Source organism: Symphodus melops, assembly GCF_947650265.1.
Source record: "Symphodus melops genome assembly, chromosome: 4".
Taxonomy (NCBI): Eukaryota; Metazoa; Chordata; class Actinopteri; order Labriformes; family Labridae; genus Symphodus; species Symphodus melops.
The window spans coordinates 4052811-4069753 of record NC_136694.1 but is presented as its reverse complement, the minus strand read 5'-3'; the positions used below and the strand labels follow the sequence as shown (position 1 = coordinate 4069753).

At 42.7% G+C, this 16943-nt stretch overlaps 1 protein-coding gene and 1 long non-coding RNA gene across 6 annotated transcripts in view; one reads left to right on the top strand and one right to left on the bottom strand.

Moving 5' to 3' along the window:
* The window catches only part of LOC306822617, a 299929-nt gene that overhangs the window by 33163 nt on the left and 249823 nt on the right, over window positions 1-16943 (top strand). The window lies entirely within an intron of this gene.
* sox13 (SRY-box transcription factor 13) overlaps window positions 1-16943 on the bottom strand; it is a 42619-nt gene that overhangs the window by 6453 nt on the left and 19223 nt on the right. For 3 of the 5 annotated variants that reach the window (XM_079340689.1, XM_079340690.1, XM_079340691.1), the window contains 9 exons: window positions 11056-11302; window positions 10865-10967; window positions 9627-9713; window positions 9119-9291; window positions 8826-8894; window positions 8559-8673; window positions 4086-4156; window positions 3309-3474; window positions 1545-1663 (listed from right to left, as the gene is read on the bottom strand). In XM_079340689.1, the coding sequence (XP_079196815.1) occupies window positions 1545-1663; window positions 3309-3474; window positions 4086-4156; window positions 8559-8673; window positions 8826-8894; window positions 9119-9291; window positions 9627-9713; window positions 10865-10967; window positions 11056-11301 (1149 nt within the window). In that variant the 5' untranslated portion in view covers window position 11302. The remainder of the gene's footprint in view (window positions 1-1544; window positions 1664-3308; window positions 3475-4085; window positions 4157-8558; window positions 8674-8825; window positions 8895-9118; window positions 9292-9626; window positions 9714-10864; window positions 10968-11055; window positions 11303-16943) is intronic. The other 2 variants (XM_079340687.1, XM_079340688.1) reach the window with 2 other exon arrangements.

Genomic DNA, 16943 nt, shown 5'->3' with positions numbered 1-16943 from the left:
AGGTGGCTCAGTCAATGCCACACTGAGGCCTTTGTGGTATTGTGAGGCTGCAACAGCTGTTGCCTAAAGACGAGGCTGAGACCAAAGCTGCAGCCACCTCAAAGAGGGAAAACCAAGACCAGAATAGAAGACAATTTTTACAAGAACCAAAACGAAAAAATAACAACCAAGAGTCCGTAAGGTGCTTTAACAGCACTTGGAAACAACACAGTTAAAATTCATGTAAGAGGAAATCTGTCAAGTTCACATTTAATTTCAAAGTCATGCTCTTGCACAACAACACCTTTCACTGTAGCACAAGAGACTAACAGCCGTTAGTGAGAGCTATGATTAGTATGTAACTGCATGAAGTCTGTGTTTGATCGTTCACCGTGTTCAGCAGCATTTTTCAGAAGTAAACACCTCGACTAACTGAGCTGTATGTAACAATGTGCTTCTGTGTGGTTCCACTGCAGCTGGGGGATTTTTCAGCTGGTTTCAACCTAAGAGGCACGGTTCCCTGAAACCCTAAACCTGACTCTAACCCCTGATAAGCCCACTACATGTCAGCCAGAGAGACAGAGGAGGTGGGACTGTGAATGTTCCCATTTCTCCGGCGAGTTCAGCTGAATTTGAACCACTCGTATCAAGATTTGAACATGTGGTGATATAATACACTTTTATATACACTTCTATTTTAAAATGTTCCTCTGGCATGTGCCGTTTACAGTTCTAAACACTGAAGCAACATCTTTTATTCCCTCGCCCCCTCCTCCTTAGAGTCAATGGGCATGCAGGTTGCCATGAAGCGGACACCGAAGCTTCAGTGTTTAGCCAGCTCTGCATCGGTCAGTAAACCTTTCTGCGTTCTAACCTCTCTCCATTTTTCTAAAGCATCTCCAATATTGATCCTAGTTTGAGCAGGTTTCTTCTCATGGAGCTCATTAGAAACATGCAGAGGGCTTCTCTTTCTCACTTCCATTGCTGTAACAACTGTGTGTGTGTGTGTGTGGGGGGGGGGGGGGGGCTACAGTAAAAACCATGCACCTTTGTCTGTTCAGGACAGGATATAAAGTTAGAAAGAGGACATACTGGCTGCTACATTGTTGACAGAGAAGCCAGCACTTCAACACGGCATGTTTTCTTTAAGTCTGATCAGAGAGTACGCTGTCTTTATAATTTAATTCAAAACATAACTTCAATACGTGAAGAGTCGCCAGGTTGATGAAAACCTCAGAATTATCTATTTTGAAAGGCTGGCCAGTGTACATTTACTTTAAATCATGTTTTTTTAAAATATATTTTATTATAACTATGTATAGAGCCAATGTTAAAATATTGTTTGTAGTAATACACCTACAACGAATTAGCCTTACAAGGATTAACATTGAGTTAAAGCCATGCAGAAACTCCAGCGTTGACAAAATGAAGATGTTTACAGCCTGGAAGAGTTTAGCAACTTTAACGTCAAAGTGCTTGAGGTCATTTAGCCACGAGAAATCCTTGTCTGACAGGAGCTCTAGATTATGTATGGCACATTTGGATCCCATGAACGTTGTACTCACCATCTTTCCACCGCTTTCCCTCTCTCTCTCCCTCTCTCGTCCTCCTGCGCTGTGGTTCCTCAGGAGCAGCTGGGCGTCATGGATGGCCTGAGTGACCACATCGCCATCTCCGAGAAAACCTGAAGACAAAAAGACAGAACAGAAAGGAGAAAAGTAAAGATGTCAGTGAATGATGAAGATGATGTAAATGAGATCAGGGGAGTTGAACCGGCTGCACTCTGTAGTCCTAAAGGAACGTGACATACAGTTTCCCAGGTCTCCTCTGACATACAGATAAGAATCACCTTTATGTCCTTCTGATGGAAATATGAGGAAGATAGAAACTATACAAACTCAGCTTATTTTAGAGAATGAGGCATACAAAGTCGGGATTAAATCAGATGGATTTGCATGTGTTTCCATAAAATACTGAACGCTGTTTAACATGACACTCTTGTCTCTGTATGAGCCAACGAGCTTTTCACAGACACCAAGAATACCTTAGGTTACATGTGACTGCTGCCTCCACTTGTATTAAAAGCATCATTTTAGGTTTAACTGGTTGAAAATAAAAAAGATGACACTAACATATCCACCACTCAGTAAACTTAGACCTCAGTAATCAGTAATATTACTAATAATAATAAAGAGCAGTTCCTGCTTTGAATGTAGCTACTGTACTGATCCTCTCTTATTCATGCTGTGTGGATGGTACCATACCATCAGCCTTATAATTGAAATTCCTTTGGGTTCGGGGTTCCTACAGATTCTCTGAAACTTTCCCTACCTGCACAGTTAATTTGTGTTTTTCTTTTGATTGCAGTTCTTACGTTTGGAAGCTTCTTTTACTGTAACTTTTTACCTACAGATGCAAATACATTTCTAGTCGCTTCAGTGGAAAGTCCAGTGGTACAGTGTGCACTGACTGGACTGCATATCTAGACACCCAAAGTGCTGTGTATACAGATGGACATTAAACCTCCTGCTGCAGAACAAAGATGAAGCCAATATACCGTCCTGACGGGCGCTGACATATTGAGCATTTGGAGCCATAGTCAGTGAGATAGTGATTAGAGGGGCGTCACACCACTCCCACTAACAAAACACATGTTGATCTTACCAATAAAATGGCACGGATGCCTCATGTCGGTACAGTCCACAGCAGAACAGGTTCTGTCAGGTGTCAGTTTGAAGTAGACTCTCACAGTTATTGGAAGTTCAAGGGCTCTTGTGTTAGTGTTTATTATGTTTCCTCTTTTACTCTGCTCTGCAATTCCAGTTGCAGACAGCTCAGCAGCGACCACATTCATCACACGAGCTGTCAGTCACGGCATCTTTTACAGCGTCAAATAACTAAGTCAAAAATATTTCTCCTAACACATGAATGTGACACCAATAGACAATCAGTGACCCAAAAAAAAAGTTGTAGAAAAACGTATTTGTATATTCATTTTGTAGTTTGACCTGTGTCCCATCTGTTAGCGCAGCCAGCCAGTCGGAGGAGCTCTACGTCTTTTGGCTTGACTTGAGGAAAGTAGTTGCGCTGTCCATTCCTTATACAACTCTTTTAATGATAAACTAAATTCAAAGAAAAGTTCAAGAACCACCCAAGAGTTTGTTTGAATAAAGCATCCTGGAACGGCTGCGATGACAAAAATGCTGTAAAATATGTTCAGAAATCTATGCAGGATTAATCAGACTAATTGAAATGAGTCTGTTAAAATTCCACACTTTCAATCAAGGAGTGTAACAGTAAGGCGGGGGGGGGGGGGGGGGGGGACTCACTGAGGGCAGATCGTGACGGGCTGTGGTTCACTTCTCTGTGATGGTCTCTGGGTCTGTAGGCCCCGTGCATCCCCAGGGATCCCATCTCCAGGCTCTGTGGACTGGGTGTTTTCCCCAGCTCCAGCCCCTTTGGCTTGGAGGTCAGGTTCAAGGGCTGACTGGCTTCCTAAAAAACACAGGGAGAGCAGATGAGCAGGGGTGGGGCCACTAACACACATTCAGGCGTAACCACAAAGGGCAAGGGTGTGTGCGTGTATTCCGGTTATGCACGGCAGATTTGGCATGTCGGAGCGCATCCGTCACACCTTTGAAGCGTCTCAGGTCTTTTGTCTTTGTGTTCCCCTCATCCTCTCTTCCCTTTTGTTTTTTTAAGCCGTGTTGCTAGATCCCTGCTTGAGAACCAGCCGTGCAAATACAATTCACGCTACATTCACACACACACACACAAATGTAAGAGCACCCTCGCACACGTCTGTACCACACACGTTAAACCTTTGAACAGAGGGTGTGGTGTTTTCAGCTTCCTAAGTGCCCCAAAGTACATTTTCTGTTTAATCTGGAGGGTGTCACTTACTTTTATGTTCCCTTAACCACACATATAAGGCATTAAGTAAACAGTACATAAACACACACACACTGCAGAGTAAACAAACACTAACACAATAATCTCTAGGAACAAATATAAGCATTTGTATTTTTTGGGACTTGAGAATCAGCCTTTCCACTTTAATAATAAATTGTCAATGGATGACAAACAATGCAGTAATAATAATGTACCTGTCTGAAGGAACCACTGCTCCTCTTGACCGGGGCGGGGTGAGGGTTCTGCAGCATCTGCATGGTAAAGTCTGTGGGAAGGTGTACAAAAAAAAAAAAAAACTGTTAGAATTACAGTACCGTTGATTGAAGCGAAGACGATGATTCACATGTAATATACACTCAAACATCAGACAGTAACTCCAACATCAGCAGTATCAGAGAAATGTGCAACAGAACATTGAGGACCAGATTCACAGAAGGATTGAACGTTTTTTGCAACGCGCTAAACTTTTTTTTTTAAAGAGACAACGTCTGTAAATAAAACCTGTAAATATGGCTTTGACGTTACTATTACAAATAAAATCAGAGGTTGAATCAGTCCAGCTATCAACGGCTGAAAGCGTCATCCACGTGTGTGGGGAGGCTCTGCAGCCGTTACACGCAATTTCATTCACACGCACACGCGGGCTATGCAACGGGAGCAATTACAGGTTTAGTTTTCGGCTGTAGGTCACTTTGACATGTGACTGGAGGTGCCAGGGATTGTTCCCCCCACCTTCCAGTTGGGACCCGCCCAACTCTACTGGTTAGCAACAACCACCCCATGACTAATGCAATGAAACTATGAGCATCAGTAAAAACATGAAGTGATGGGAGGACAAACAATCTCCGTCTAAGGTCATAACTCGTTGGGAAGTTTATTGTTTTTATCTGTGTTTGAAAAGGGACCGCGTACATTAATCAACAGTCAGACCGATGTAAACAAAGTAAGCTGGAAGGCTACCTTTTATCGACAGTACCTTTGCCAGATGTTCTTTAGCATCATAGAGTTAAATATAATCCATTAACACAGGTTCATTAGAATACATCCAACAAACAAACACAGGTGTATACAATACAAATTGGGTAACGAGAACAAATGATCTCCGTCATGCAGTTACCATGGGTAAGGCATCAGTGTTGACATTGTTGGTGCTCAATAAACCTTTTCCTTTTTTAAGATTTATTTTGGGGGTTTTTGGGCCTTTGTTGGAGAGATAGGACTGTGGACAGAGTCAGGAATCAGAGCGAGTGAAGGAGTGGAGAACAACATGCGGGGAAGGAGCCACAGGTTGGATTTGATCCTGGGCCGCCCGCTCGGAGTGCACACTAACCATAGCTCCACCTGCACTAAAGTAATACTGTTTTTAAACGGATATTTAAATGAACGATAGGATGTTGATTTGTAACACCCATGGTATTGCTTTGCTTTAAATCCACAGTATAAAGCATTACAGGTCATGGCCTGCAAGCTCTGCACACTCAGCAAATTAGGCTTTTGTTCTCTTCATTTAGAAAAAAAAACAGAATTTAGAAAATTACACCAAGCCCTCTCAAAGAACTGGACCATCAGGATGTGCAACATAGATTGTGAAATCTTATGGTAAATGGACTTGAGCCTTTATAGTTGTTTTCTAATCTTCTGATTACTCAAAGCACTTTTACTCCCCAGGTCACACCTACACATTCACACCCTGATGGTACTGCAGAGGCTGCGAGGGCAACTTGGATATACTATAAGTGTCTTTCCCAAGGACACATCGGACATGTGTCGGCAGGAGCTGGGGATCGAACCCTCGACCCTCTGATTAAGAAATGACGATCCCAACTGAGCCACAGCCGCCCACGAGATGAACACTATATCTTATTTAACTTTGTAACATGTAATTACTTTCCATTAGAATAACAAGCATGGACTTCTGTGTAAGCTTGTGGAGTGGATGTGCTCTAGGAATAAAAGGAACACAGACAACTCTACAACTTGGTTTTACAATCGACTTGGATTGTGTTTAATTTGAGATAAAACATGAGTGGGTTCTCCCTCTCTCGAACTTGACTTCTTTAGAAGAAAATCTGTGAATAGGAGAAGATTTTAATAGTTTAAACAAAACAAATAGAGGACACTACAAAATGAAATAAACTGCATAGCTGTTTTTTATGCGTCTTTATCATCAAATAAAAGACGCATCAAATATTTGACTTAAGCTGACCTCTTCCAAACAACCCAGCAGTTTTTCTTTTTTATTTATCTGTCAGAACATTCTGAGACACTCAAACATAGCCACTTAAATTCCTCAGAGAGCAAATAAGTGGTTATCCTTAAATTCCGCCTACAATGTTTTAAAGACTGGCCTTGTGTCTTTTAGGTTTGAAAAGATGGAAGAGACAAGGTCACACACAAGCCCGGCTTTTAAGACTTGTGAAAGCATGCACAAAGCTTTCTACGCCGTGCCCTCTATAGCCTGCTAACTGTGCAAGCATACGTGTATGAAAGGAGCTATCAGCCACATTGTTGAATTGAAGCATACATTTGTATCTCACGAAAGCCTTTCCTTTCCTATAAAATAGGAGTTGAAGTGCAAGAAGATGTTCCAGCACCCATGGCAACAAATTGCTTTTGTGGCCACAACTTTTCAGCGCAGAGTTTCTGACCTTCAAAGCTTTCATTCGATGTCAAAGAAGACAAGGTTTTATTCTTCCTTCACGAAAGGAGTAGAAAAAAAATCAAAAGAATGCAGGACCTCTGTAAAAGTAACTTGGACCTTGACGATTATCAAAATATCTAAAGAAAAACAGGAAGTCCATCATAATTAAGTTAGTTGATTAAAAGTGTTTTAAAATGGACAGTGAGGAAGTGAATGATGGTACTGTATTTGGATTAAACCAGGACTGACAGCACCCAAATAATGCATACATTTAAATGGCATTTATCACATGCTATCTGGGCGCATCGTAGATTAGTCTCCTGAGCGTCTCCCTGTTGTCACAGTAAAAGAGAAGGACGACCCTTCTGCACCTTTAAATGTCTCACCTTTAAAAATCTCCGGGACAGCTCAGCTGAAGGGACCATCTTCTGAAACGTTTCACTTTGTTTTTACCGTTAGCTTCCGCTGTGTTTGACGCGTAACGAGTTGGGAAGTTCATGTGGTAACCTTTGAGCTAGCAGGTTTGAATACTGAGAGTAAAGTAATGTAAGCTGAAGACAATGCAAAACGCTGAACAAAATAATTAAACAATAACAATAGAGTTTCAAATATGAATAATCGCAATGAACATTTGTTTTATTTTCAGCTCCAGTTTAGACATTTGTTTGATATTTTCATAAGTTCATGTTGAATCTTTTACTTTATTCTTTATTCTTAATTTATGAAGTTAAGAAATAAAGCAATTTATTGCTGTGACAACCGTCAGTGGCAGCTGTGGCTCAGATGGTAAAGTCGGTTGTCTATCAACTCAGAAGGTCGAGGGTTCGAGCCCCAGCTCTTGCAGCAACATGTCTGATGTGTTCTTGGGCACATCAGACATGGGCGCACCCAGTTGTTCTGCTGCTTCGTCGCCGGTGTGTGAATGTGTGTGAATGGGATCAGTTTACACAGCAGCCTCTACCATCAGAGTGTGAATGTGTAGGTGTGACTCGCGGTGCAAAAGCACTTTGACTAGTCACAAGACTCAAGTCCATTTAGCATTCATGTACAGTCTATACATCCTGCAATGATCTTTTTTGGTTGGTGATTATGATGCACTGCACTAATACCATAATCTCACGAGCAGTATATACGAGATATGTAAGACGTGAAAATAATGGATCTGGTGAGAAGTTTGGTCTAAACATAATCAGTGATCAATGTCTTCAAATAGTTTAAGTCCTCCACTTAAGACCAGACTGAACATATTTTCAATGGTAGCCACAGGTATCTTTAAAACGTGTTTTTAACAGAAAATGAATGCGACAGTATGAAGTGGGGAAAGTGTTCATATTAATAGCCTAGTATTTGTGTTATAGGCGTGGATGGAAATGTGCATCGTTTCACATTTGATATCCAGAGATGATACAAACAAGAAGCATTGTAACTCGTGATTTTACTTGTTGAAAGTAAGGAAGGCCGACGTTTTCATTCCTTAAATAAGATCCGTCTGTGAACAGGTCAGTTTCGGTGTGGTCGACTCTGCACGTGTTACTGCTCCATGACTAAATGAGCACACACAGTAGGTAGAGCTTTGTCTGCAGTGCTTAAGATCACGGTGGGGGACCGTTTGAGAACACACTTGACAAAAGGTTCAGAGGGACTGAAACGTGCTTTGCGATGGCAGTGTGCAGGATGGTTTTCCTTTTTCTTTTCAAGTGATAGTTTAACGTTCTGCACACTTACTTCATCAGATAGCTGGACGTGCGAACAAGTCCTTAAAAATAAATATCAACTGATATCCTAAAAATTGGCTTAAAATTAGTTTACAAAGAAACTTGACGAGTGACCATTAAAACCAGTAAGCTGTTTTACATAACTGACTTGTCCATATGAACACTGGTCACTGGAGTACAACCCTGAGGCTCCTTCCTTTTACCCATAGCGTTTACTATTCAACTGTGGTGATCAGTTTTAATGTGAGCCAATGTTTCCCAACCCGTCTCCTCCACAGCTCTGAAACCTCGCTGTGAGCTTGACGACTGACCTGGCTTGCAGGGGATTGGTTGCAGGGGTAGGGTCATCTGGGACTCAGAGGTGACCTGGGGGGGCTGCGTGTTGGGGTGGAAAGCCGGGATCATCACGTAGGGCATGTTCACCTGCTGGGACGAGGCGGGACAAATACACCTTACTTAAATGCTCCTGCGTCACATCTCTGAAACACCGATGTCTCATCTGCTATGTGAACTTCTCAAATGACATTATGTCATGTCCAGGGTGCAGAGACGTGTGTAAGGTCTCGAGAGGGGCTGACCTGGATCTGCTGCTGAAGCACGTTGATCTTGTGCTGCTGCTGGATCAGCTGCTGCTGCTGCTTGGCGATCTGAGACACGAGGACATGTTCATTTTCACGTGCATCATTTATAATGATGTGGACAGTGTGATCAGTGATTCATTCAAGAACCTGAACCCCTTCAACAAAAGCTGATCTGTTAAGTATCTAAAATAGCTCCTGCGTGCTTTTACGGAGTCAATATAGATTCAAAGAAAGACAAGAGTAACTATAGATTCCTAGATTCAGTGATTTGACACAGGTGTGATTGTTACCTGTTCCTGCTGTTGTCGAGCCAACTCCATCTGCTGCTGCTGTTTCTCCAGCAGCAGGGCGGCCATGTTCCTCTGCTCGGAGTGAGCCCCCAGGAGTTGCTCCCTCAGACCGCTCAGCTGGTTGATCATCATCAACAACTGCAGCTCCTTCTCTGCCAGGGACTCTGGAGTTCCTGGACAAAGTCAGAGGGTGAGTTTAAACAGCTTGTGCCTGAATGTGAATCCAACAGTGGGACACAGGCAAATGAAGCAGCGTCCTCCCTGAAAACCAGCGTGTGAATGTTTGCCTCCTTATCAAAAGCTATAGGCTACAGATGTAGCAGAACGATACTGACAGCAGCCTGTGTTGTACTTATTTAGTGCATGGAGGTATGTGAAAGGGTTTATAGAACGTGTTTTACACAGAGAAGTGCAGAAGATATTTGCACAATATTCCAGTAACATGCAATAATGGTATAAAAGCAGTAAATAAGTGGTGAAGAAATGTTGGTAGTGTCTGCAAACTGACCTTTCAGTTGTCCTGCCCACCCTGAGCTTTTATCCAGAAGTTTCTCTTTCCAGTCGGCATTCAGCAGCTTCTCAATGGTGGGCATTACTGTTAACAGAACACATCAGGTACTCAGAAGAACTGCACTGAGCTGCACTACATGGCATAAAAAAAAACACATTTTCTGTCAAATAAAACCCATCTGACATCAAACTACTCTCTCAGCTTCTCCTCTGCCATCCTAATGGAATTGATTGGAGAAGGGCAGAGGTTGTTTGTGCGTCTGGGAGAAGTTTTGAGTGTTTGAGTGGATCAATATTTGAACAGAGAACAATCCAAGGTCAGCGAGTGGAGAGAACTTGAGAAAAATTTAAGGTGAGGAGTGCCAGCTGGTGAAAGACTTAAGGGCAGGGAGAGGCTCGGGGGCGACTCACAGAGCAGCCTTTTACTCTGTTAGTGAACAACTGAACAAAACCAGACTTCAAAAAAAAAAAAAAAACACCCGGTCCCTTAGAATCCATTCAGAAAGCAACACAACACCCTCGCTTCAGAAGACAAACTGTCACTTTAACGCATTGATTTTCAGCAGACTGTATTGTTTACTGCTGAATAGCAGCCGAATGTAATGCACTTAAATACATAAGATACAGAGTCACCCGAGTGTGGTCGGTGTGATGAATTGTATGGACTTTTGTAATAAACTGTTTGAGAGAAATACTTCCAAAGACGGAAATAGAACATGTGCAGGAATGAGCACACCAATGCTTTCTTAAAACAGTGCGGAGGATTTCGAACAGGGTTAGAGTTTCACAAGCTGAAGAGAAAATAGAGAAATGTTCTTCAAACACGACATGAAGAATATTTTAGACTCATAGTTGTTGTTTCCAAGAAACAGTATGAACATATTTTGTCGCAGGAAGTGATGTTTCAAAACGCAAAACCCCGATTATTGACGTCCACATGCAAACGCATCAACGGAGAATTGGCAAATCTTCACTTAGGTCTGAGGTTTTTAAAAGCTTTGTGGTTGATGCCGTAAATCTGCATTTTTGTGTGGATGAGAGGCCAAAACGTAGAAAAATATCTTTGTTTTGTGCGATACCCGGCTACGTGTGGACGGGGCCCATTTATTGGGTCAGAGTTGCTCTGAGAGTGTTACTAAATTATTCCTTGGCTGAGACTCGTGGACATCTTTACTCTCATGTAAATGGACAAAAAAGAAAGTGGATAAGAGAGCATGTTTCGAAGTTTGGACAAACCTTCTTTGAAGTTTGAATGTCCCTGTGCTCGGTCATGTGACCTGGCCTCCTTCAGTCCCAGGGGGCTTTGCCTGTGAGGCAGCTCTTTACCTGGAGAGCCCTCCTGTTAAGACGCACAAAGAGGCCGTTTATTAACAAAGCTTCCAAGAAGGAAAATAAATAATACAACACTTCCATCTACTCTAAAATACCTCGAGAGAGTTACTGCCGCTTTTTCTTACCGATGGGGAGCAGGAGAGCGGTGGGGTCAACTGGCGGGCCTCCAGTGGATGATTCGCTGACCAGTCACACGTAGGAGAGGTCTTAGGAGGTTTCACATTGGTGATGACTCCGACCGCTCCACCAGACTCCTCCTGTTCTACTTTGACACCGACAGCCGCCATGCTGATATCCCCGCCGGAGAGGAGGTGCAGCGCTGGAGGGCTGGGCTCAACCATTCTGTAAGAAGACAAACAAAAACCACACATGAAGGGATCACTTGCGGCATGTTGCAGTTTGGGCTCGTGCCATGCCACTTTTAATATCAGTGCATGGGAGAGATGATAGTTACAACAGGAGCAGAAGATAGGAAGTTAAAACAGCCTGAGGCAGAATCAAATCACATGATGTGTCTTTAGATCACAATCATTTTGGGTCAATTTAAGTTCAATATCAAGCTATGAGTTAACTAAAGTGTGCTAACATTAGCATGCTAACACAACAATGCATGCCACAATCGCAGCTCGAGCTAAGGAGAACTTTCAGCCTCAAAGGTTCTGAATGAAGGTGCGTTCTAATTAATCACTCCTTCATGTGAACCCGAGTGGAGAGGTGTTGGAGGTGTGCCGCTGGAGGAGAGCGGAGGCTTCAGAATAGCAGAGGTGTCGCCAAACAGATATTGGTTTTGGTTTAATGCTGGTGCTCAAGGGCGACATCTACTGGATCAAAAAGTTGCACAATCTTCCTTTAAACCAACGTTTTATTTTTTGGGGGGGGGGGGGCCTCAACGTAAGTTCACAGAAATCCTCAGCTGGATGATCTCTGAGAAAATGGGAAATTATGAAAAAACAAAACAGTGATATTTATCCTCCTGAGGCAACTTTAATGGCAACTCATCCAACAGCTGTCAACATATTCTGCTCTGGTCAAACCAAGAGGATTAGCAAACAGACAGCATCATTCCTCTTGGGCTGTGAAACTGCGTTCATTATTTTATACATAGCTATAGGGTTGTTTCAATATCAGTAAATGCACAAATTGGTGAGTGGATATATAGACACTTTGACACTCTGCTATTGAGACATGCTACACACACCAGGCGATGAAAGCTTTCTCGAATCGACCCTGAAAATCACAGTTTCAGCGTCCATGTTCTTTGATATCAGGTCACTCTATCAGCTCCGACTACCTTCGATTAGCTCTACACATGACATACACCAGATGTTTTTGTCATTGTGTTGCTACCAAAGCATGAAGAACAGTCTGACACACGATCAAAGTGTGTTTGTGTGTGAGTGACAGTGACTAATATCAGGCTACAGGGGAGGGAGACAGACAAAACCTCAGTGAGGGAGAAAAGGAGGAGCGGACAGGTTGAGTGAGAACAGTTTGAACCACTTCGAACTTAAACATATCAACTCAAGCTTGTGTGTGGGGGGGATTTGTGTGTGCGCGTGTGTGTATGTGTTATTTCCCAACTCTGCTGCAGGAGAAAGAAAAACATGGCAGACAGCAGAACAAAACAAACAGAAAACACAAGGGCAAAAAGTGCACATATATATTAAGAGGCAGAAAAAAAAAAAGCCATTGTTAGAGCCGGGGAACAAAGGAAGCCGGGACAATGAGGGAGAGGCTGACAAAAGCAGCCGGCCGCAGGAAACAGGCCGGATAACAATGCCAGCGGAATGTGCCGACCAACTCGGGAACACGACAAAAAAATGCAGAGCGCCACCGTTCTGCGGAAAGCATGATAATGATTAGACCCCCCCCCCACACACCCCACTTCACCCAGCTCTCCCAGCCTGCACACTGTGAGTCTGAACAAAGCCACCTGTCTGCCAGGGGCCAAGGCTCCAACCCTCTATGATGTATGTGTGTGTGTGTGTGTGTGTGTGTGTGTTTGTGTGTGTACTGCACCAATAACACACAGCTAAGAGCCTGAATGCAACGTTAAGCCTCAACAGTAAATCACCTGATGGTCTAAACCACTGATACACATTTAATAACTCTCACCTAAAATGTTCTCCAAACAGGAAAAGATACATGAATGAATCAAGTCGTGCGTACGTGGCTTCAAAACAAGAGCGACGAGAAATGTGCTGCAGGGAAATTTGGACCAAACTACCTGCGAGTCACATTATGATTGACTTTATTCATGGTTGACTGCTCAGCACAATCAGCCTATTGTTCTGCACTTCTTAGAATTTAAGGTGCACAGTTTGTTGCAATGTTTACCTTCTTTGTTTCTCAACAAACCATATTGTGCGTTTCCCCGAGACCTAACGAGCACATTCAATGCATTCTGTTCCTCAAAGAAATGGGATTGTTCACTTTGTTTACGTCCAAGTTTGTTAGTTAGCGCTGTTCTCGCCTGACCTCTCCGCGATGTACAATAACATGCTACCATTACAAAAGTCAACGGTGAGAGGCTGCTTAACCTGAAGGCCTTGATAAGATGAAGGCGCAAGAAAACAAATGCACCCAAAGAATAAACATTATAGCACAAAGACTGAGCTGCGTTAGCCATCTGTTATAGCAGGAGGCTCCAAAAGCTCAGCAGCGCTAATAGCCGCCATGCTGGAAATCCTGTCCCAGCCTAACTTTCAGTCAACGTAACGACAGGCAGAGAGCTGAACTGTTCCATTGCACCAAGCTGCCAATCAGATCAGCTAAGCGCCTAACTTTGGATAACATGCATCATTCATAAAATCAAGATGGAGCCATTATTCACCCCCCAGTGCAGTGTGCGTCTGTGGGGACAATCGCTAATCAGACCAATTTCATCTTTTGAACCGGACACTAAACTGTCTGCTTTAACTGTCTGCTGTATTTGACTTCCAGCGGTCTTAGAGCCAGCCTCAAGCAGACCCTCGACGGAGTGCATGATTTGCACTTCCACTTTGGCTTCATTTGTCAACGCCCGAGGTTGCCGCTTGATTTCACCACAGAGCTACTTGACAGCCAGAGCTCGAAACCTGCGCAAACTGTGTGAGTGACTTTCGACCTGTGTTTGTGTGAACTGTGAATCATGACTAAAAATCATTTCACACAGCCGGTAGCTACAAAACACTGAAGCCAATAAACACGACCTGGGCCAAGAGCTGCGCTCACACTCATTTCACTCCTGCCCATGCAATATTGCACACACTCATTTGTTCACGTGTCTTTTTACGTGTGTTCATTTGAGATTGACTTTGATCCGGTTTTCTCTTTAATTAGATAGATAGATACTTTATTGATCCCGAGGGAAATTCAAGCAATAATTTAGTGAACCCTAATCTTAACACTCCGGTTTATCAGCTAACAACTGTAAACACACACTGATGTGTATCAGCTAAATACTGTCCGAGTCCTTGTTCAGGTGTGGTGTTTTTTTTCCTGAGTGTAGAGAAGGACTGAGAATGGAGGAATGAAGAGAGAGAGGTTTGGAAACTGTTTAGTCAACATCGCTTAGGCTCCCGTTGGTACCAGCACGGGGTTGATTGTGTGTGCGAGAGTTTTGTCCCACGCTGGAAGTTATTCCTGGGTCTCCCCTCCACGTTCCACAGAGGCTGGGCTGTAGAGCTGCCACAGGTGGCGTTCACACGCCTCTGCACGGACTGTGTGTGTGTGTGTGTGTGTGTGTGTGTGTGTGTGACAGAGGTATGCACAGAATCTAAGCGACCCGCAGAGCTGTTGACAGCTAAGAATGCATCAAGGTGTGTGTGTGTTTTACAAGCACAAAGATTTTTGCTTTTATTATTTCAAACAATGCCTTCAACGTCTCAGCGAGAACAATGCAAACCAGTCGAGGTTTTATGACTTCCCCTCAAATCACTCTCAACTCCTCAGACACACACTTCTCCTAACTCGAGCTGACTGTGCCCATGTGGAACGCGACCTTGTGGATGTATGTAGTGCATGCATTGCATTATTTAAATAGAATGTGCTTCCTACATGGTGATCTGATTGAGGCCTGTTTACCGACCACCAACAGTGTTGTTCAGCTTTTATAGGCGTGCACCACATGTGGTGAAGAAATCACCATAAAACAAACCTCAGCACAGCTGCTGAGCTAAACAAAGCAGAACAAAGTGACCAGAATACTTCTATTACAGACTTCTGAAACTACTTCTCAAATTAAAGTCAATACAACTGACTTATTGCTCAAGGCAGTGCTGAATGCAGCTCATGGAGGGAATAACATGTTTGCTTTGAAAGACGTGATAAGAAGAATACGGGAAAGAAAAAACACCTGTGTCCGGAAAGCCAAGTGACAAACACATCTGACGTGACTGATTGTTATCAATCCTCTGCCAGGGAGGAGAGAATCAGAGCGGGTATCTGACTGCAGGCACATTTCATTTTCCACAATAATCACAGAGTGAGTGATGTGTTTGAATGTCAGAAGAGCAAGATGAGATATTTTCCTAAAAAGCCCTATACGTATACATGTCAAGTATGAAATCATTAGAGGATAAAAGATACCACTTTGTCCACAGGGGTCACCAAAAACAACACAAACTAAACGTTCCTTTAGGAGCTTTAACTTCACTTTATTTCATTGATCTTTGACTTTTATTGTTGAACTTAAAGCTGCCCTGATCCTTTTATTTTGTATGTCACCAATGGATAAAAAGTGTAATGTAAGAGGTGATGCACAGAGTTAAGAGTCCACAGACAATTGTCATCCTACACTCATCTTTTCGTGCCCACATAATACAAAATGTCGCTTACATCTACATACAGCCAGTTCGACACTGGATGTTGACGCACCTGTTACGCCTCTTCTATGATGTGAAACCAAAGTAAGTCTTCATTTGATCCGCCATTGGATGTAGCAACAGAGACAAGATGTTTGATCGAGCAAGACTGAACAGAGCTGAGCTGTGACACCAATATTATGAAGTTGCAGATGCAGTTTACAAGTACAGTCCAGGAGTATTGACTGGAACTTCATAATGGCACTATAGAAAGGAGAAACTAGTGGGGCTCTGGTTACACTCAGTGGTAAAACTGCATGTCTCATGTACAGTTTCTATAGAACTGTACAGCCTATAATCGAACATGATCAATAGTCTGACCCTCTTGATAAAGCATGAAAATCTCAAAACAATAATCTAAAATAAGGTTAAAAAGTATGCTACTCATGACAGTTGCATACTGTATTTAGCATATTAAAGTAGACCTACAGTGAAAGTAAAAAAAAAAGTCTCATCTACAGTTTTTTGTCCATCCAGGATCCAATCATTTAAATTAGCAAAGCTAACCAGAGGGTTTGTGTAGCCAAATATCCTCAAACATCTCTTTTTTGTAAATTATTGTGCTAATCTCCCATTTGCCACAACATTAAGAAGCTAGGCCAAATGATGTGGATGCACGGCACATTTATCCAGGACTTCATGTGATAGAGCAAATGATTAAATGCATCGAAGATTTTTATTATTCCTATGATTCCAAGTCTTTCAAAGGTGTTGATTTTTCTACTTTAGTGCTAATTTGTAGATCAGCCCAACAATATTAACAAAAAGAAAAAAAAAAAGCTGAAAGCAGGGAGAGAAAACCCCCCCAATATTAATTATACAATGGATGTATTATAGGACTGCCATAATACTAATACATGAAATAAGAGTTAGTAACAAAGGGCAAGATGTTTTTGGGGTGTTTTCAGATATGCACAACATACCAGAAAGTGTCACAAATGTTTTAGTTGTGAGCCAGATGTGTGACAAATTGTTTTGATGTTTTACCTGCCAACTCCCCCAGTAACATTTCTGCATGAAGCCAAGATGCCACAATGCGTCACACAACTCCAAGAAAAATTCGTGCTGAGTGAGTTGGCAACCAGTGAGAGAATACGCAAAATCAGCAATGGCGAATAAGGCAACTGAGTTGGACACAT